The sequence below is a fragment of the Podarcis raffonei genome, chromosome 4 (genome assembly GCF_027172205.1).
Source record: "Podarcis raffonei isolate rPodRaf1 chromosome 4, rPodRaf1.pri, whole genome shotgun sequence".
NCBI lineage: Eukaryota > Metazoa > Chordata > Lepidosauria > Squamata > Lacertidae > Podarcis > Podarcis raffonei.
Window position 1 is genome coordinate 42,054,981 of NC_070605.1, and position 21,595 is coordinate 42,076,575.

Genomic DNA, 21,595 nt, shown 5'->3' on the forward strand with positions numbered 1-21,595 from the left:
CACAATCAGCCACAACAACTCTCTTTGGAAATGTGCATTTTAAAAATGTCAATACAGTTTAATTATAAGGAAGACTAGAGGATCAATAGTGCAGTAAGAAGGCACTTTAGGAACCAGTGCAGAGGAAGAAAGTAGTTGGGGATGGCTAGCTGGAAAGACACATATTCTTCAGCTGCAGACAGTGAAGTTATGGCCAAAAGTATAAATGTTTTTTTTGAACATACAAAACTGTAGTATGTATAGCAAGCTTCTTCCATAAGCCACACAGTTCACCAAAGGTTTTCAACACCATTACTGGATCTAAGGCAGCTTCTTGTGGAAGCCACATGAATGAGTCATGCTCTGCACGTTTTTATTCCTGTTTGCTTTACAAATGATTTTGTTGTTCTTTCATATAAGACCACAACTCTCTCACGTCAACAGATGCTACTCCAAAGGCTAATGCCCCGAGTTCTTGGAACTCAGCCAAGACAAAGGAAAATCATCTTTTCTTCTATATCAAAGTACTGGCCTTTTAAAAAAGCTTTTCCTTTGAATAATACCAAGTTCCTTGTTTAGAGACCGTCTGCTAGTTCCTACAAAACTACAGAGGATTCAGATAATGGGGGAAGAGAGGATTCAGATAATGACATATTTGCCTGGAAAATATCAAGAGATCACTGTCCATATGCAGGAATTCAGAACAAATATGTGAGCCTAACTATAATAATAATTCAATTAAGTATATATAGTAGCTAGTTGATGGAAAACATCATCTGGAAGTATTCCTCTGAAGAGTTGCTCGCTGGGAATGACACCTTTTCTTTTTTTTAAGTTGTTCCAATAGCTTTCCAATCTCTGTCTACTCCTATGCATCAGACACAGGGCAATATGCAGATTTTACTAGGCATATGTGTCCCATACAAGAAAAGTACTGAATGGTGTGTAGGCTATCCAAGTATTGGAAGAAAGGAACCAGATGTGTGGCTTAGAAGTTAGAAGTAGAAAGTTTTACATCTGAAATTGCATCTGCCTATCAGAGGAGAAGCACAGGTTAATAAAGTCAGGTACAAAAGCACTCTTTGGAATAGGACACAAGAGGGATACAGTCTTCTTTCTAATTTATCAGTTATACATATGGGATAACTTAGATAACCAGCCAGTTATGCATTAGATCTAGAAATAAGAAAACATTGACAATGATCACATTCAAAATGAGCAAACACTGTACAGCCAAACAACAGAGAGGAATGAGAACCACTAGGACATGTGGTACCAGACAGACATGCACAGTTGTGAGAAATAGATGACATCTCAAATGAATTCACTGGTACGGACAAGAGTGAAAGCAAACCCAATGAGCAATCAGCCAGCCTCAAGATGCAGTGAGCCAAACAAGACAACTCTGATGCATGCTGTTTGAAACACAACCTCAGGCAACAAGCTTCCTGCTTTCACAACCATTACATTAACTTCAGGATTTAAAATATGTAGGAAGGAAATAGCAAACTGGTAGACTAGACAGATAGACTGGATAGTATCTTTTGCCCTGTTTCTAAAGTAAACCATTGTAATGAAATGTTAATTTCTCCCTCCTTTCCTCCACTACTTACTTACTTAAATAAATAAATAAATAAATAAATAAGAACGAACCTCTCATCTTCTCAACAATGTAAATATCCCATTCCTATAGAGAAGCTGCAAACCAAGAGTACTTCCTAGAAACAGGACACTCCTCTTACAGCAGCCTTCTAATTTTGCTCCAATATATTAAAAATATTCCACAATACCACTACTGTGCTTTCAGTAAGAAAAGAAGCAAATGTCTGCATATAAAAGTCAACTCTGGTATTCTTAAAAACAAAAGCACTTCCATCTATCTCCATGTTCCCCAGACATTATCTACTAGTCCCACACACATTAATAAATAAGGCATGTGAACCTCTGGATATTCCTGTTTAGGCTAGAATAAAAATAAGTGTTTCCACTTGCCAGATTTTGTTTATTGTGGCTCCTGTCATATCCATATTACAGTAACATTAGAAATAGCTTCTAAGATGCATGGCTATGTGCAAGTTTCATGTACACACAACCTCCCCAGATTAGACTATTGAAATGCATGTCTTCATGGCGCTATTGACTTTGTAAGAGTCTACACAATAATGTTTTGTTTTAAAGTTTGTAAGAAGCAGGCCTACAACATTCAAAATCCTATGCTTCCCCTATTGTAGATAGCTGGCAAAAACAGTCTCTGAACCAGAACTAACTTCACCCAACAGCCAAGACTTGCTTGTCCTAGAAGCAACAAGGAAAAACCAGTGGCTTCTATCAATATTGTTGCCCCTTTCAAAGAGCACCTAATACCACCAGCTTCAACCAAGTGAAGAGGACCGCCAGAAATGAACTATGCCTTAAGAACGTCTCTTTATTTATTACAGGGGTGGAAAACCTGCAGCCTTCTAGATGTTAGACTCCAACTGCCATCACTCCCAGCATACACAGCTAATAGTCAAGAATGATGGGAGTTGGAGTCCAACAACATCTGGTGGGTTGCAGGTTTCTTACCCTGCTTTATTAAACTGAAATGTTAATTTGTATAGTAATGTTTCAAACTAGCAGAAGGAAAGGTCTATATTGTCATCTAGCCATTTCATTTTCAAATAGTTTTATAAATATTTTATAAAAACCTACCTTTTCAATATATATTTTTTAACAAAATCCTTTCCTGCTGAAGCATCTCAGCATCACCACAGCTCTATTCTGATACCCGTAGCTTTCAACATATTTTGACAGACTAAGATGTTCAAGTTGATACAATTTGGAGAGCTAGTCGCTTCCATTATCTAGTTTCCATTTTTCCACCCAACACTTCACATCAAATAACTGAATACAAAAGAAAGGAAATCTGGCTATTTCCTTCCTCATCTTTGTCAACATTAACTAATATATCCCTGCTCTCAAAATGTCTGTTTTTCACCTATGTTTCCATGGAATCTGCTATAGGTTTTTTTTAATGGTTTGGTTGATTTCATCTGTTTTATTGATACATTTATTATGTACAGAGCTTTCTCATAAAGCAGTCTATATGTTTAAAAAAAACAGAAAGGAAAAGAAACACTATTCATTTCCTGTTGAGCAAGACTCTATCTAGAATGAGTATTTCCAAGTGGGGAGCAATGGTCTGCTGTCTATGTTTACCTGACACTTTGTGGGGATAAGGAGATATACAGAACAATGAAGCAAAGGGGCTAAAATATTATTAGCTCTGATAAATGGTAATTGGAAAAGTCCAGGAACAATAAATACTCAGCACTGCCAAGATCATAGAATTACAAATAAAGGAGCTTCCTAGTGAAAACCTGTATCACAAAGAAGGACAATTCACTCAACCTAACACAGGTCAATTCATGTGAGTCAGATGGCTCCCTCCGAGCTAGGATATTGTGGCACAATAATTGCTTTCGCTGCAACAACTGTTTACTTACAAAGACTAGCCCTATTGAATCTTTTCACTATCTGAAGTTGTTCACTACTGAAGTTGTCAAGTACAGAAAACGACTGCAGTAAACAACATCCTTCATCTTCGAAAATGAATCATAGAACTGTAGAGTTGGAAGGGACCCTACTGAGGGTCCTCTAGTCCAGCTACCTGCAGTGCAGGAATCTCAACCCGTGGTCCCCCATCCAATTTGAAACCATCCCGGAGCATCATGTCTATCTCTGTAACACTTTTAACTTTGCTCTAAGTCTCCCTCCCCTCAACAAGAATACCACCTTTCCCATCACTGAAGGTCTCCAAGTTAAGAGTTCCCAAAGCATCATGATGCCATTTACCTGGTGTGATCGGATGGGCACGCTGTTTACCAGACCCTCTGTGTCGGAGGGGGTCTTCCGTGGAGCCTGCTTAACTGGAGACACCAAGCTCTCAGAGGTACTGCAGCTGACGAGGTGGCAGAGCAGAGTTTGCAGGACAATGTTCAAGAGGCAAACAAAAAAACAAAACAAAAACAAAGGCAAGTGATGGCAAGATGACGTGGCAACTTATGCCAAAGTAAAAGGTGAACTCGGTGAACAACACAACATACATCCTCTCCCTAGTGCTGGCTCAGTACCATCACTCCTAAACCTCCTCTTCTCTCTGATGTACATCCAACCCAGCCTTGGGATGGAAGAAAGCAACCCCAATAGAGGCCAGCAGCTTTCACAAGAACCGGTTTCTTGCTAACAGGGTCACACAGGCGACCCTGCCTCAGGATCCAGGGAAGTAGTTTCTTGTTGTCTCTGCCCGAGACATCAGAATTCACTTACACATAAGTGTACAGTTGAAGATGGATTCCTTTCTAACTAGGCGGAAAATTGTTGTTTTTCTAGTGACTGCACCCTATCTTGCAAGTGCCACAACAGAACAGGCACTCAGCAATGACATGTCCTCAAATGGTTATGGCACTCTCTCCCCAAGGAGACTTGCCTGGTGACCACTGTATTATATTTTAGCTGTCCAGTTAAGACATTTGCATTTTCTCAGGCATATTAACAATTTGTATTTTCAGTGTTGAAGGGATGCAGTATTTTAGGTCACTAGACCTGAAATTTTACACTGCTGTTTTAGATTTGAATTTCTCCTGTTTGTTTTGTTTTGTTTTACTGTATATTTTATTTCTGTTGGCTCTTTTAATGTGCATTACAAACCACTCTGGAATAAATATTATTAAGGGCAGTATATAAATGCCTTAAACAATGTCTTCACAGTAGCTGAAGTCAAGGAATAGATCTCGACCACCAAATTTTTTAGTCCAATCATTTTAGAAAGTGGAATGTCTGCAGCAAAGAAAGCATCCATCGACTGGAACACTGTCTGTTAATATATTAATACTACTATGTACAAAGCTTCGGAAACTTGGGGAACATCTATTTAGAAAGGGCTTGGGGTACTGATATGTCAGCTATGTCCTTGAACTGATGCGCTCTCACTTCTGCTTAAAAACAAACAAACTAGGAATCATTTCAAAATCAATTGAACTGAACATTGACTAAGTCTCTCAATAATTCCTAACACTCGTGCTCACAGACACCTGAGGACCAAACAATACTGTTATGTAACTGTATGTAAGTTGGTACAAAGTCTATTCTAGATGAGCGGCTGATACCGAAGATGTGGGAGCACAACATGTGTTGTGTTCCACCAACAAGCAGGGAATAATTTGGAGAGGGAAGAAATCACTGGGCAGGAAACGAGTTAAGCTTTCTTCCTCATCCCTCTAAGAATGGCTTGTCCTGTTTAAAAAGAAGCCATTGGGGCAATGTGTATAGGACCTAACTTGGCCTAGGAGGAATACTCACCACTGTTTCTCTCAATCATTTTGTTTTCTTTACACAACACACACACACACAGCATATACAGGCAGACATGGATCATGACAATGTGACAATGACATTAAGCAGAATGCAGTTCCCTGCAAACCATTACTTTCTCTTATCCAACAGGAATATTTAAACATTAAAAAAGCAGACACGAGATATGCAGCAGTACATAGGGAAATATAGTACTGAGGGGGGGGAAAGGCATTTCAGTACCAGTAAATGGGCTTCCATTCTTACTGGGATTGAATCACAGCATACACAGTGGCCAAGGGACTAATAAAATGTCTGGAGTATATCCCAAGAATTCATGCAACCTGGATCTAAAAATAACACTGAATTAAAAGTCTTTGCATGGAAAATTCAGTTATTTGCTGAATGATTTTCTCCTCTCACAGTGTACAGAGTCCAGATCCCCCACACTCATTCATGCACATGAGCTTGCTGGCAAGAGATGGAATACTGATTCTGAAGGTAATGAGCATTGCCGTCACAATTAAGGAAATGAGACAACAAAACTCAAGCAGTAGATGAGATGTGCTGCCCCTTCACCAACAGTCTACAAAACAGAATTTCAGCACAAGTGATGGAGATATGTTAGCCGGGTAGTCAGCAAAGGAGGCAGAAATGTGTACACGCACACACACGAAGTACCAAAGAGCAACCACCAATGTGATTAGTTACCATGGTATATAGTGGGACCGGAAGAGGAGACCCAGCCCTGTTACATTCCCAATCTTGCGTCTATATCAGGATCTCTGTAAGCAGAGGAAGGTAAGAGCAGGATCCGATCCCAGCACACCAAAGCAGGAAGGAAAAAACCAAAATGTCAGAATAAGAACAGAAGTTGTGACACTGCCATGCAAGGGTTTCCACCACCACCCAAATCAATCCATTATAATGCTGGTGTTAGTTTTATCTAGAAATTAGACCCCTGCAAAATTATGTGGCCCTGCTTAGCAAATACAGCACAAACACACCCTGCCACTTAGTAATCAGTAGGAACAAAGAGCTGGTGTAGTCAGTGAAAGCAACGTTATCCATTTCTACATTGCTGGGGGTTGATTTTAGTTGTAGAAGACAATGCAAACATATTACTGTTCCAAATCCAGCACCTTTAAGTAGCTTTCAGCAATAACACACTGGACAGGGAGTTAAATACCCATACTGGGCTTTGGGATCCTTTAGTGCAGATCAGTGTAAGCTGCCTTTAAGTGGTTACTGAAAGAGTACATGCAGAAAGGAAACTGTGCTTTCCACACTGAGCTTACAAAGCACATTTCACTGCACTTGCTCAATCTTACCACTGACTCCTACTGCAACCCTTCTCTAAAATCTCCAGCTGAAAATAAGGTATTGCCAATTAAACACACCCATCAGAAACTAGACTTTTGAAGGCTTTGTTCATAGCATTCACTGGATCTACAAAAAGCAGGAAAGAGTTGGGCAGTGGAATGACAATCCCCACAGAACACGTGTGCTCAGGTTTTTGTGTACAAGGGCTGCATTTCTGTTGGAGTTAAGTGGTAAAGCAAACAAGATAAAAGTCCCACCACCACCTCAAAGGAACCCACCAACAAAACATTTCGTGGCATTCTAAAAGCTCTGGATTAAAGCTCTAGATTCTACCCTGAAAATACTTTCCAACAGAAGTTATTCAATGCAAATTAAAAAGGTACCTTAAGTGCAAAAAAAGGAAAAAGGAAAAAAAAGGAAGTCATGCAGATGGTGAAGCCAGTGAAGATAGTAGAGGAACTGTTTTCCCAAAGCTAGGTTTGGAAACCTCTGGCAAGCAGACTGTTGTAAAAGGAGCCACATTCCAAACTCATAAATAGAGTTGTACAATCCAAGATGTAGAGAGTTGTCCAGCCTTTATCTTGCACTTCATCCTGAGCTGCAAGAGCCCCTTTACTTTTGGAAGACAAGAGTGTAGGGCTGCCTCTCTGGACAGCTTTATGATGCACACTTCCCTTCCAACATGTATCTAGTAGGACTTATACACCCTGAAAGGTGTATGCACAATGAAGTCAACAATTAATAGTTTGGGACTAGAGGAATGTGTCCCAGTGGCCACAGTCAATTTAGTACTATGAACAAAACATGTATGATTGATTCCTGTTGCAGGTTCAGCTACCCCGGCCTTAATAAAAAAAACAACACCTAAATAAATGAACAAGGGGAGCATCTTACCCAGAGTAATGATTTTTAGAGTTCTTCTTTCTGCATGCGACACACACAACAAGAACGATGAGCAAAACTAAGCCCAGAACTCCACCAATGGATGCCCCTGCTACTAGAGTAATGGGAAACACAGGCAAGTTACCTGAGGAGAGAAGAAAAGTTTCAGTCCAGTCTGCTTAGCTTTTACATTTATCAATATATCATTGGCGTTGGCTTTTATATGCATAGGTTAAGGGTGCATCTGTCTCAGTAATGGCATGTTCCTTGGTCTTTTTTATATCCCAAACCTCAAGTAAAACTCATGAGCATGATCTGTGGTGTTAGGTTCATTAGATTTCAATGGCATTTTTACATCATACCAAGTACAATTAATCTCTCATTTAGCCCACCAGTAGCCCCATGGGAAAGATGAGGTTGAACAATAAGTGGACTTCCCCTGAAGGCCAAATTTCGCTACAAAAATTTGTAGTCTGCTATGCATACCAGCATACAAAACACACAAACCTCCTGCTGAGTGTAAAAGGCATCTACATAAGAGCCAATGCTTTAAAATGCTCAGAAGAGCCAATCAGGAAATAATTGACCCCTGCTTCCAAGCATTTTCATGAAGAACTTGCCATGTTTTAGATGCACACCCATCACATTTGAGAAGCTGCCTCAACACCACAATCAAGAGTCAGTTCACACATTAATCACAATAATCATAAACTAGTAACAGTTGCCTCTTGGCAAGATTACACTTGTATTGTATTGTATTGGAGCAAAGGGATACAACTATACTAAGACTCAGGATTCACAGAAGTACAAAAGCGAACTTGGCACATCTAATAAACATACATATACATATATACTCATGTCTAACTATGGAAAAGAGCCACTGCTGAGAACACCTTATTCTCTAGCTGTGAACGCCATTTGTTTAAAAGAAGTTATTTTAGCAGTCTACTGAACTTCTTTTCATTCTGAAATCCACCCAGATCTAGTCTATTTCAAATCACTCCTTAGTTATATGCTTGGGCTACATTATCTCTTCTATCTCTATCTACAAACAACTTCAATCGTAAAATAAGCATACAGTAGCTGACTTAATCCTATCAATAGACTACAATATAAACCAATTTTTTCTTATAAATTTGTAGCACCTTCCAAACTGTTTACCAGACAGCTAAGGCTGGCTCTAAGAAGCAAATTAACACCATAATTCCAAAACCTAACTACATACAGGATTTTTAGTTCTTTTAATACAGTTGAATTTATTCACAGAAACATTCTGAATAAAATACAAGTTATGCAAGAACAGCCAAAATAATACTCCTGTAAGTGATTGGCTTTTGTAGAGTGACTTAATCAAATATTTCACAAAAGCATTCTATCAACCATCATTACTAGCACTCTTGTATCCAGAGACGGCAGTACCTTTTTCCACAACTCTGACTTTGATTTCACTAGGTGTGACAACTATATCTGGAGGGTTCTTGACATCGCAGATGAAAGTGCCATTGTCCCGGAATTGCATGTTGGATATACTGATAGATGCATCTTTCTTGTTAAGGTCACCTGCCCAGCTGCTTCTGTCCTTAAATTGTGTATCCTTCCCAGGATATGATTTGCCATGGGAATAATAGAAGAACTGTAATCGGGAACACAAAACAGGATACAGTGTTAATATCCTAGTTTTCCCCACAAAGGGAGGTCTGGAAGTAGATACAATTGCTCAGGGTGAGACCTTATTCTGACTCACTTGCCCCAATTTCCAGCTGCTGTTACAGGATCACTATTGGACCTATTATTGCCATCACCTCATACACCTTTAAACTTGACATATCCTGCTAACCAAACAGGAACCTAAACTAAACAAAATCAGAATACATAGGTGACTAACAAATGTGTCACTTGTTCAAAACAACCCCTCACCTTAATAATACTTCTGCCACTGAAGTATTGTGGAGCAAACACAGAAGGACGACTATCCATGATACCAAACATAATAGGATCAACTGGCATTCTGAGGCAGCCTAAATATGTACTCTTACCAGTGATAAAAGTGAGCAGGAGCAGACAGGTATGAAATAGCAGGGAAATGTTTAATCTGCTTTGTCGCAGGCTCTTGTTTAATTCTCATCTTACTTCAATCATCATCTCTTACCGACACAGAAGTAGTTGATCCCTCTGGTTGAAAGCTCCAGGTAACACTAGCGGCACTGCTGATCACCTCTGAGGATGAAAAGCTGCACGGAAGCGTCGTTTCTGTCCCATTCTCCACAGAGAGTTCTGCTGGTGTGTATACTTCCACAGCTGAAACCTGGGCTGTCAAAAACACCACAAAAATCAGGATGCAGGACCCATTGTAAGCAATGCAGACTGAAATGATAGCATTACATAAGAGTGCTAGATGAGGAGCTACATTAGAAATCTTACAGCCCAGAATAAATGCCCAATCAAATATTCGTTGAGTCGCACTTAGTCCATTTGCTCTGGAAACATCCAGCATTATTTCTGCTTTTGTGTGAGATCAGTCACTGTATAAACTTCATCCTGAATGCAATGCATACTCTATGAACTTGATCACTGAATATTTACCCAATTGTTGAGTGTTGGACAAGGGCAACTAACAACAGCTCATCTAAGTAACCATTCTAGTAAAAGACTGGTAAAAGTTAAAACGTCCTCCAATGACAGAAAAATGCGTAGAAAGTTCTTGTGTATTGTTTACCTATCCATCCTTTGGCAGAGGAGGAACTGTTATTTGAACTTGGGTAAGGTTTTGTACCTTTGTAAAGTCCTATTTTGCTCAATAAAATTCAGCCTTTCTCCACTAGTGCTCTGTCTTTGCTTCAAGGATCCTTTAAAAGGAATCCTTTTGCCTTTGGCAAAACACCATCCAAGCCCTAAAGCCAGTTCACACAAATCTGGTCAACTCAATACCACATCTACCGAAATCTTGGCAGGTTCACTACCAGATGATGCACCATGTAATTACAATAAGCAAACATGAACTAAACTCATATGTAAGCTGCAGACAGTCACAACAACAAGTTGTTTTCCAAAAGTAAGAAGTAGTCCTTATGGCTAAGCTGTGACTCTCCAAAAGTTGCTAGACTATAGCTCCCACCCTACCTGACCACTGGTGATGCTGGCTGAGGCAGATGGAAACTATAATCCAGACACATCTGGAAGGCCACAGTGCAGCTTGCCTGCCTGCCCCCACTTTACATACCTGTCCTGAAGCATATATTTAATTTGCTGCCAACATTGTTCTCAAATGCTTTCTTTCTGCCTTCACTGAAAAGTCTAACATGTCCTTAAGAGTTTCTACAGCTCACAAAAGTGGGATGGTTTTGTATTAATCCTGGCAGGAGCACATTGACAGCAGCTGTTTCATGGCCAGAGACAAGGTTATTTCATATGCTGCACTATCAATGCTGTCCTTCATAGGCTGTGCTAAAGATTCCAGATTCCTGACAGTCCAATTCTGTTTTAACGCAAAAACGCATAAAAAATTAAACAGGCCAATGTGTTTAGTGAATGGACAGAAGAGTAAGGGAATCCCTGGGAAGGCTTGTGTGTGCTACACAGTTTGTCAGGGCTCCCTGTGAATTTAAAAAAAGTACCTCAAGACTTACAACTTGTGGCCATTCAGCTGTTTGTTAGGAACAAGAATGAAAACTGGGAACTTTCCCAAGCTCAACCCACACCAGGTGTAGCTAGCAAGCAAACAAATCAGCAGGGATTGATGGAACATAGAACTACCAAAACAGGAAATAGAACATTCTTGCAATGGGAAAATGCCTTGGCACTTCCACATTCACTGCACTGCCTTCATGTCCAGCATGCGGTAGAATAGAGCAGAATACCACTTAGGCAGGACACTCAGCATTACACCATTGTGCAAGCAATGTCTCCCACCTCACAGCTGCTGCGCTATGATACTCAGAGTTAAATGCTTAAATGTGCTTAAGAAAACCCACTCACATTTCCATGATGCAAGTAATCAAGATTTATAGAAGCCTGCATTTACAGAAATGTGCCATGATATTATAGGCTTTCACCTATAAAGCCTTGTGTGGCTCAGGACTCCAATACCTTAAAGGCCACCTCTTCCCACACAAGCCAACCCACACCTCACATTCAACATCTGAAGCCTTTCTCTATTTTCCCCCACCCAAAGAAGATGTAGAGGGTGGCAACATGAGAACAAGCCTTCTCAGTGGTGGCTCCATTTCTGGAATGCTCTTCCTAGGAATGCATTCCTAGCACCCTCACTGTGTGTTTTAAGGCAAAAGCTGAAAAAGCTGAAAAAAGCTCTCCTGGGATTGTGCCTGAAGTGCAGAGACAGAAGATGACAGACAATATTCAAAGCCTCAAAAACAACTCAAATGTGAAATTGCTGGCCTATAAAAATTATGTATGCTATCCCTAAGATCCATCTCCATACCTAAGGAATGGAAAGTGGACAATTGAATGCCTTTTTTTTTAATGGATCCAGAGGAGATCTGAGAAATTACAGGCAGTTACTGCACACTAATGCTTGTTCCAATAAAATTGCTAGAAAGCATTATTAAATATAAAATTACAAAAAGTATATAAGAACGAGACTTCTTGAATAATAAGCATGGCTTCTGTAAGGGTATTTTCTGTGTATTACATAGCTCTTGAGTGGTCCTCATATGGACCACTCAAGCATATGGCAAGCATATGGACAGGAGCAATGTAGTACATGTTGTGTCAGATTTTGAAGGACTCCTGAGTGAGTTTAGCAATCATAAGATAAACAGAAAAGTTCTCTTAGGGATCAGAAGGAGGTTAAAGAACAAGAATCAGAGAATCAGAATAAATGATCACAATTCAGGAATGAATGAAGTGGGATCTCTCCAAGGATCAGTATTGGGACAGCTATTTTATACTTATTTGTGAATGACCTGAATTTTGGGGTAAGCAGTGAAGTGGCAAAAGTTGCCAACGTTCAAAGTGGTTAAAACAAAAAGGGATTCTGAGGTCTAAAAGGGTCACTCAAAGCTTGGTGAATGGGCACTAAAATGCCAAATGTGATTCGCTGTAAGCAAATGTAAAGTGATGAACATAGGGGCAACTCATCCTCCCCCCTCCCCCCCAAAAATGTCACATGTACACTAATGGGGTCTGAATTGGCTAGGAAGGACCTTAGGTTCATGGTGGATAGCTTGATGAAACCATCAACCCATTTTGCAACTCTGAAAAATTCCCTGTTAACGACAGTTAAGAAATGGTCTAGAAATAAAATTGCCCAAATAACGATGCCGTTTAGAAACCTATGGGGCGCCTGCACTTAAATCTTTCACTTACAGCTCTGCTCACCGCAACTCTGTCCAAACAAGTTCACCAGCTTCTCAGATTTTATTTCTGTGTGTATATGTGTGTGCGCGCACACACACACCCCCCCCCCCAATATAGCTCCTTACCAAGAGCACAAAGGACCCTAGGTATGCCTTTGAATAGGCCCTGGGAATCCAAAAGTCTTTTTCTGTGCATATCCTTCTCAAAATAGCCACAAGTAAGCTGAGAAACAGACTCATGCATCTACATGTCTCCACTGAGTTTACTAGTTGGGCACAACCAGTACTGCTTGTATTCTGTTACAGTGGAACCTCGGTTTTCCAGCATCTCAGAAGCCAAACAATTTGGAACCCGAATGCCAAAAACCCAGAAGTAATTGCTTCCGTTTTCAAACACGCCTCGGAAACCAAACAGCTTTTGAGGCGCGTTTTTCAATTTTTTCAATGGATTTTGCCGACGGCCCATTGATCCTAGATTTTCGAACATTTTGGGACTCGAACAGCCTTCCGGAACAGGTTACGTTTGAAAAATGAAGTTGCACTGTATCACATTTGTCCTTCTCCAAGTTTTGTTACCCAAGAATATTATACAAGGAGAATTCATAACTGCTATTTAATTGCCAAGAGATCCAGACTAAAAGGCTATGGGCGAAAAGAGATACTGTACCATATTAGCCTATCCACATGGTTTGCCATTACAGCAGCTTTCTAAAACAGAAAGCCTTGGGATTGTGGTCCACCAACTAGCACAAAGATGATGAAAATGCAGCTGTGCTTAATTTATCATCCATCACTACTATGCAGACTAGAGCTCTGCAGGCTCCGAGAAGTTGTAGGATCTCAGACTAAATTGCATTTGGAAATGCAATTTACTCTGAGTAGCTAAGGAACAAGTTAATCTGAAGAATTAAAAGGCTCTTTAAAAACATTCACTTAAAGAGAGCTGATTTGGCCACAAAGAATGAGCTGGAGGGATGCTCAAGACAATCTTCCAGAAGAGGCCTGTCCAAGTTGGACATCGGCCAAGGAAGATTGCAACACAAGACAGCGTCTCCAAAAGCACATATTTGAAAGCGGACAGCTCTCAGCAGTGTAAGCTCGTAAAGAAAATGCATCAAATCTTGAGACAGACTTAATACGGTGGTGATTAGGAAAAGGTGACAACCAGTTGGCAACACAGCTCCCAACTGAATAATTGATATTTCATTATTACACATGCCAGTTATCCTCACCATAGCATACTAAAGTGGAAAGAAGTCAAACTAATGTCTTCTTTTCATAGCATTCTCGTTTCTTCATTAAAGACTTTAAAACCCTCCTTTCGTTCCTCATTTTGCCTAAAACAGAAACCGCTAAGCTGTCAGACTGCAGCCGACATTGTCAAGAAAAATAGTTGCAGTGTTTCCTTATGTGTTCCTGGAACTATCAAGAATTTGCAAAGTAAAGTGGCTTACAGTATGTTCTTCCATTGGTAAATTATGGGTGACAATCAGTCCTGTTAACCTGGTTTCTCAATATTGTGACCATAATGAGAAGGTCTTAAGCCTGCTCCTAAATGAAGACAGAGGAAATATGTGTGTTTAATCCCTGACCCTCAAAATAAGATAGTAGTTTGAAGTTTGTTTCTGTAGGAAAAAATCACAATATAAATTTTATTTTATTAGATTAACCTGCATCATTCTCCAAAGGAGCCAAGAAATGTTATAAATTCTGTGTAACAACTAGGAAAAGCAGTTCACATTGAAATGAATTATCTTCTTTATTAATCTATAATTAGTTAATGGTTTCCAAATGAATAGATTTCCAGCATATGAACTTTTCTAGAAGAGCTGGTTTATGGATAGAAATGAGTCATGACCAGACTTCCTGAAAACATCTACAACTTTTTTAGTCAAAGAACAATTCTTCTGTATTCGATTACATGAAATTATTCTGTATTTGATTACGTAACCCAGAATTTACTTCTACTTAAAGGGATGCTAATGAAGTCAAACAGGAGAAATCTTGTGGGCTTTCCATAGTTACATCTGATGCATAGTGCTGTCTCTCCATAGATTATCCAACATTTGGATTAAATAAGCATCCAGTTTTAATTTTTAATACTAGACTCTGGAAGCCATGGATATGGGGGATCAGAAGTTCAGGGCATAGCCCCCTTCTCACTATCACACCAAAATTAATCCACAGAGTAGAAAATCCATTCTTGATTAGTAAATGGTGTGCAGAAAAACTGCTCCCCTAATTTTTCCGCTGATCCCACTCAGGTACCACCAGATGTTCTGCAAGACAGGAGGTATGCTAGACTGCAAAGGCTGGGAACAAGCCAGTTTGTATAGGCTCAGAGGTGTTTATAGTAACAGTTGTCCTTTTATGTAAAGAACAGATTCTGTCTAAAGTCCCTAGTGTAACATGGTCATGGTTTAATTTTAATCAAAAATTTTTCCTTGTTAAAACAGAATAGCCTGAAAGTTGTCTGCTTTAGAACAACTTGTGGTCAATCTTTTTGCTGCATCAAAAAGTGTTGTATCTATATGTAAAATGTTAATTGAGATGAAATTTGGCCATCTTACGGCTACAAAAATCCCATGTGAAGCAGATCTTCAAATAGAAATGCCTAATGAAAAATCAAACCAGCTTTGGGGGGCAGGGGAAACCTCTGAGACCAGTCTTAGCTCAACTGAGGGAAATATAATTGAAGCTCCTACCTAGGTGGTATCTTTCTCCTTTGCAAATAACCTATATGATACCAGGTGTACCACCTCCCTGTTGAAGGAGATATGGGGAGACTGGCTCCTTCATACATATGTGGTGGTTTTGCAAAGCTGTTTGATCCTTTGAGACCTCAATTTTTAAAGAACTTTGTTTAATAAATAAAATCGAGTTAGAATCTTCTCCTCAGCTTCCTTTGGTTGCAATAATGGATGTGTCTACTCCGCCAATTCCTCATAGAGTACTTTTAAAAATTTCTCCTTGCAGCGGCATGTATGGATATTGAGAAGAAGTATAGCAAGATCTAAAATCTACTAGGCTGATGGAAGTCAAGTTTACAACACGTAAGACTTCATATATATTAAACGTGAACTTTTGGTAATACAATGCATAGTTTCATACAAGACACCAAAAACTGTAATAAAATGATCATATGCACATAAGCTACTAGCATATCAATTTAAAAGTTGTTGTTTCTTTTTACTATGGGGACACTGAAGAAAATTATTTACTTTTTAGAATCTATGTTTAGAATTTCCATTAAGGCAGAACAGCAATTCAAATGATAATAACCGGACAAATTCTCAAGTTGCTATTAAAATAATAAATTGCAAAAATAAATAAATAAATAAATAAATAAATAAATAAATAAATAAATCTGTTTAGAAGAGCCAATGGCAGCTGGTGCCCACTTGGCCTGGTAATGCTAAGAGGCCACAGGTCATGGCCAAGTTGTCCTAGTTTTCTCCCTATCATGCTCCCTTGCAAACATACTGTTGACACTTAAGCTTTGCTTTTTATTATTTATTTATTTATTTATTTAGTCCCAACTGGAAACTTCTCACTTTGGTACCAAAGGAATCTCTGCTACCAGAGGAGGAGACTGATGGAATAAACGTTTGTGTGGCTTCCACCTGTCCTGGTTCTCTCCCTATCCTCCTCCTTTGCAAAGAAACAGTGGACACTTAAACACTGTAGTCTTATTAATACATAGCCCCTAAGTGTCTTACCTTGGTTCTGAAGGGGCCCTTGCTGTCACAATTTCTAGTGTGCATCCATGCCATGATTAGTGTACATAACATAGAAGTAATAAGAAGCGATAAGTATGTAAATGACAGCAGCCTGAATTTCTTAGTCTTAAAGGTGCCACACTGGACTCTTAAACATGAACCCCATATATTTCCAGGCCTTATGGAGAATTATTATTCCTCTGCCCCCTGCAGCTCAGAGATGAAACATTTCCAGACTTCTAAAAACTGAAGGTTTATCCAAACTGAAACAAACTTCTACTCTTCCACATCTCAGTTTATTTCTTGATTTGGTGTACAGTGGTATTTCGGTTGTCGAACATAATCCATTCCAGAAGACCTTTAAACTTCCGAAATGTTCGACAACTAAGGCGCAATGGGTGGTTGACAAATTCCATTCAGAAAATGGAGAAACATGCCTTGGAAGCCATTTCACTTCCGAGGCACGTTCGAAAGCGGAAGCATTCACTTCCGGGTTTTTGAAACATTTGGCTTCAGAAACGTTCGACAACTGAGGTACCACTGTATTTCCAAACAGAGACCAGGTCCCCCCACCCCCCTGGGCACACACAAACATCCTACTTGACATGGCTAAGAAGCAGTTGGTGTCAGAGGTTGTGCTGTGCAAAGGCCTTGACACAATCTTGCAGTAGCGTACGCTTGGCAGAATCCCAGACTACATTCCGTGGCCAAACACCTGAATATGTTCTGTATGTTGCAACATTTAAAAGCACCTTTCCAACAAGCAAGCAAGCCCTAAGCATACTGCTTGTTTTGTAATCCTGTCCAATGCAGAAGCTGTGCTTACATTTCCACCTTTGAATCTTGGATCCAACAGATTTGCAGCAGTGTGAATTGGAGGTAACAAAATTGCACTGCTCTGTACTTTCTCCCACTCCCAATCCTTTGAGGACTGGTCAAGAGGTCAGAAACAGATCCAACAACCATGCCAACAAATTAAAGGCCACAAGCAAAGAAGGCATTCAATCCTCCTTCCTTCTCTTGAGGCAACAGCAGTGCCCTCCAAGAGGCAGAAATGCATCTTGCTCTTTCACTTGAGTATTGTACTCTCAATGTACAACTCAGGACTTGCCTCCGTATACAGGAATTGTAACGATCTGAAACTGTACCTAGTCTTGCATAAAAGTCTTTCTGCTATGCAGCTTCAGAAATTATTTTGGGGGATTAATTATATGAACAGCTTGTCTCAAACATTTGTTCATCATTCTAAAAGAAAGTGTTTTATAAACAAACAAACAACACAATACAATACAATCCAACAGGGGAATCATGGAAAAAGCATTTCCCCCCTAAATTTTCCAGTTCATTCTTTCTTGGCCTTCACATCTCTACCTCTGCTTTTTCATTTCTACATCTTTTTTCAAGAAAGTAGAATAAATTAAGGGAAATTAAGTGGATTAGGACCTAGGGGAACAGGGTTAAAAATCACCATTCAGCCGTGAAGCTCACCATGTGACCTTGGGCCAGTTACCATCTCTCAGCCTAACCTACCTCACATCGGGGACTTATGAACGCCACCTTGAACGTCTTGGAATACACATACCTATATCCAGCCTGCTGTCCCTGATTTTGAATGGGAGGAGGGGAAGATTTGAAATCATGAAAAAACCTAAACTAAAACAATAAAGAATCTGGAAAACAAACAGAATATTCAGACCTAAAAACTTTGGACTTTATATGTAGTTCCTCAGCAAATCCAGCGTGGCTGCCTGCTAGAACAGGCTTGCCTGCGATGGAGTATGCAGGCAGGTTGTAACCCATGCTCCCATATTACACGTAGGCTCTGCACACTGCATTCTCATCTGAACCATCCCCTGCAGCTTTCTGTAATAGCATTTTAAATTTGCCAAAGTGTTTTATATTCTTTTATCCTCACATCAACCCTGTAAAGTAGGTCACAGTACAATTTTAGCAGAACAGCAAACAAAACAGCACTGCCATTTTAAAGGCTAGAAATTGTATTATGGCATAAGCTTTCGTGGGCTAGAGCCCACTTAATTGGATGCATCATTCTTTGTAATACATTAAGTTTATGCAATACTCAAGGCTGGGTTAAAGTGGTTGTGAGCTTGATGCTCACAATTTCCAAAACAGGGGCCTCTTCTCCTAGAAAGGAACACCTGATATTACAAAATAAGACTCATGCTATCTTCTAACAAATTTATTTATGGCATACAGTTTTGTGAAATACAAAAAAATGCCCTGAGCATGTGAAGTATTACAACCCTCAGCAAAACGTAACAAAAACATTTTGTAAAACCCGATAAGCAGAAAGCAAAGATAGAGACCTATGACCACAACTTTCTGCCCGCAGTAGGCAAACAAACTTGCAGAAAGTATCTGGGTGGGACTGGAGGAGATGCACAGACCGCAACCTCCTCCGAACTTTCCAAAGGCCTTTGTGAGCAAACAAGCTTGCAGAAGAGGGGTTTTTAACACTGCAATCCTAACCTTCTCTACTTACAACCAAGACCTATTGAATTCAGTGGGGCACTTCCATGTAAGTGGAGTTTGGATTGCACCTTTAAGAAGGCAGTGAAAGCTGAGCTGAACAAATGAGACGTCTCCTTCAAACTTTCTGACAGAAATCTCATGGGCTTATTAAATGGAAATGCAGATGGGACATTAAGCAATAATAATAATAATAATAATAATAATAATAATTTATTATTTATACCCCGCCCATCTGGCTGGGCTTCCCCAGCCACTCTGGGCGGCTTCCAAAAAAAAAAAAAATTAAAACACTGCAATACATCAAACATTAAAAGCTTCCCTAAACAGGGCTGCCTTCAGATGTCTTCTAAAAGTCTGGTAGTTGTTGTTTTCTTTGACATCTGGTGGGAGGGCATTCCACAGGGAGGGCGCCACTACCGAGAAGGCCCTCTGCCTGGTTCCCTGTAACTTGGCTTCTCGCAGTGAGGGAACCGCCAGAGGGCCCTCGGTGCTGGACCTCAGTGTCCGAGTAAAACGATTGGGGTGGAGACGCTCCTTCAGATATACTGGATATACTGAAGACATTTTCTTCATGCTACCAACCTTCCAAAAGCCTTTGGGAGCAAATACACTTGCGGAACAGGAAAATAAGTATGGCATTGGGATTCATCCACAATGGCCAAGCACATGAAGGGAGGGCATGTGGGGGTACTGGGTATTAATTTTCCTTCACCAGCTACCCCACTCCCAACAGTCCATCAAGTGCAGGGATACTGACCACAGTTCAGCATTTATTCTGTTCTTCTCTCTGTGTGTTAGCAGATAACTAAGTACACATCATGGAAGATCTCCCTGTCTTTATTTCGGCTTTGTTGATGTGTTGGTTAACTGTCATGCAGCAGGGTAGGAAAAGTCAAGATACTTACAACGTTAGAACAATTTGTGATTAGTCTAAAGCTGCTTTAGATTTTGATCAAGAGATAATTGGCAAGGTTGCAGATTAGAGATTCTCTTAAGAACATTCCCTTGTGAAATTATTTCTCATAACACAACCAAGAACTACAGATAATGGGTACAAAAGGGATATAGAATTACTGTTGCCACCACTTATTCAGGGACACCCAAGCCAATACTTTCTGTTACGAAACTGCTAAAAGGAGTAAACAACAATAAATTGCAATTCAATGTCTGTTTCAGAGTTCATATGGCTTCCAGAAAAAAGACGCCTGTGCAAAGTCCATAAGCACCAATTACAGGGACACCGAGCTAGATAAACAAAGTACACATATAGACAGCAAGAGTCCACACTAAGATGTTTTCTCAATTACACAGCAAATACTGTGCATGTGTGTGTAAAAATATTAAAGAAAAAGTCTTACTTCAGCTGAACTAATATCTATAAGACTACTAGCTAGTTGTGCTACTTCAAGTACCAACAGAAGGCTCTCAATAAAAACTTATCTCATTGGTTTAGGCAACAAACCATGCCTTCTGAGTTGTATGGATGCTAATATGAACCCAAAAGCACAACACAGACAGCAGTATACAAGGAACCCTGTATAGTAGGTCTCAAGATGTTGTTGGACTATAACTCACATCATTCCTGACCATTGGCTATGCTGACTGAAGCTGATGGGAGACCAACAACATCTGGAGGGTCACAAATTCCCCATTCCTGGCCTATTTCCTCCCAACAGTGTACTCAATAAGAAATGCACTAAAAAAAGCTAAAAGATGAATGTTGGAAATGTGTCATCAGAGAGCTCTTTACACTACCTTTGCTAAACATTACTTATGGCTCTGTTGAGCTGGTATTGCAAAATTTTGGAAGATGTTTCAATACTGAAATAGCCCCATCTTGCATGGAAAATTACAAAACACGACAAGAAGGTCATGGGGATTATTTTCAACAGCTCCACATAACCAAAGATCACTGTAATTTGCAACAAGTATTTGCTGGCTTCCACGCATATAGGTAAAGAGTCACCAGTCAGTAGCAGTTTCCCCTAACAGTTAAGGTGGGGCAAGGAGGAAAGAATGTATACTTAAGTCCAGTTATAAAAACTTACTTGGTCTAGGGAAAGCTTCTAAGTTTTTGTTGAGGAGAACAATACTACGAAGTTTCACAACAATGCTACAACCACAGCCACAAACTACAGTGGTACCTCGGGTTACATATGCTTCAGGTTACATACGCTTCAGGTTACAGACTCTGCTAACCCAGAAATAGTACCTCAGGTTCAGAACTTTGCTTCAGGATGAGAACAGAAATCTTGCTCCGGTGGCGCAGCAGCAGCAGCAGGAGGCCCTATTAGCTAAAGTGGTGCTTCAGGTTAAGAACAGTTTTAGGTTAAGAATGGACCTCTGGAATGAATTAAGTACTTAACCCGAGGTACCACTGTATAACCATTAACAACTATCCAATCAGAAATGAAACTATATTTTGTATCAATCAACTGAAATGTTAAGATTTGAAAATGAATCCACGCAAGACTAAAAAAAAATACCATATTTTTCCATGTGTAAAACTATGTTTTTTCCCAATTTTTTAAAGTTTAAAATTGGGGGTCGTCT

At 39.8% G+C, this 21,595-nt stretch overlaps 1 protein-coding gene across 3 annotated transcripts in view; it reads right to left on the reverse strand.

The window, feature by feature from the left end:
* Positions 1-21,595, reverse strand: part of LOC128412877 (myelin protein zero-like protein 1) — a 35,132-nt gene that overhangs the window by 8,960 nt on the left and 4,577 nt on the right. The window contains exons 2-6 of one of the 3 annotated variants that reach the window (XM_053386389.1): positions 9,665-9,825; positions 8,935-9,148; positions 7,528-7,660; positions 6,022-6,095; positions 3,900-3,919 (exon numbers count right to left, since the gene is read on the reverse strand). In XM_053386389.1, coding sequence (XP_053242364.1) covers positions 6,062-6,095; positions 7,528-7,660; positions 8,935-9,148; positions 9,665-9,825 — 542 coding nt within the window. In that variant the 3' untranslated portion in view covers positions 3,900-3,919; positions 6,022-6,061. Of the gene's footprint in view, positions 1-3,813; positions 3,920-6,021; positions 6,096-7,527; positions 7,661-8,934; positions 9,149-9,664; positions 9,826-21,595 lie in introns of those variants that run through there. The other 2 variants (XM_053386387.1, XM_053386388.1) reach the window with 2 other exon arrangements.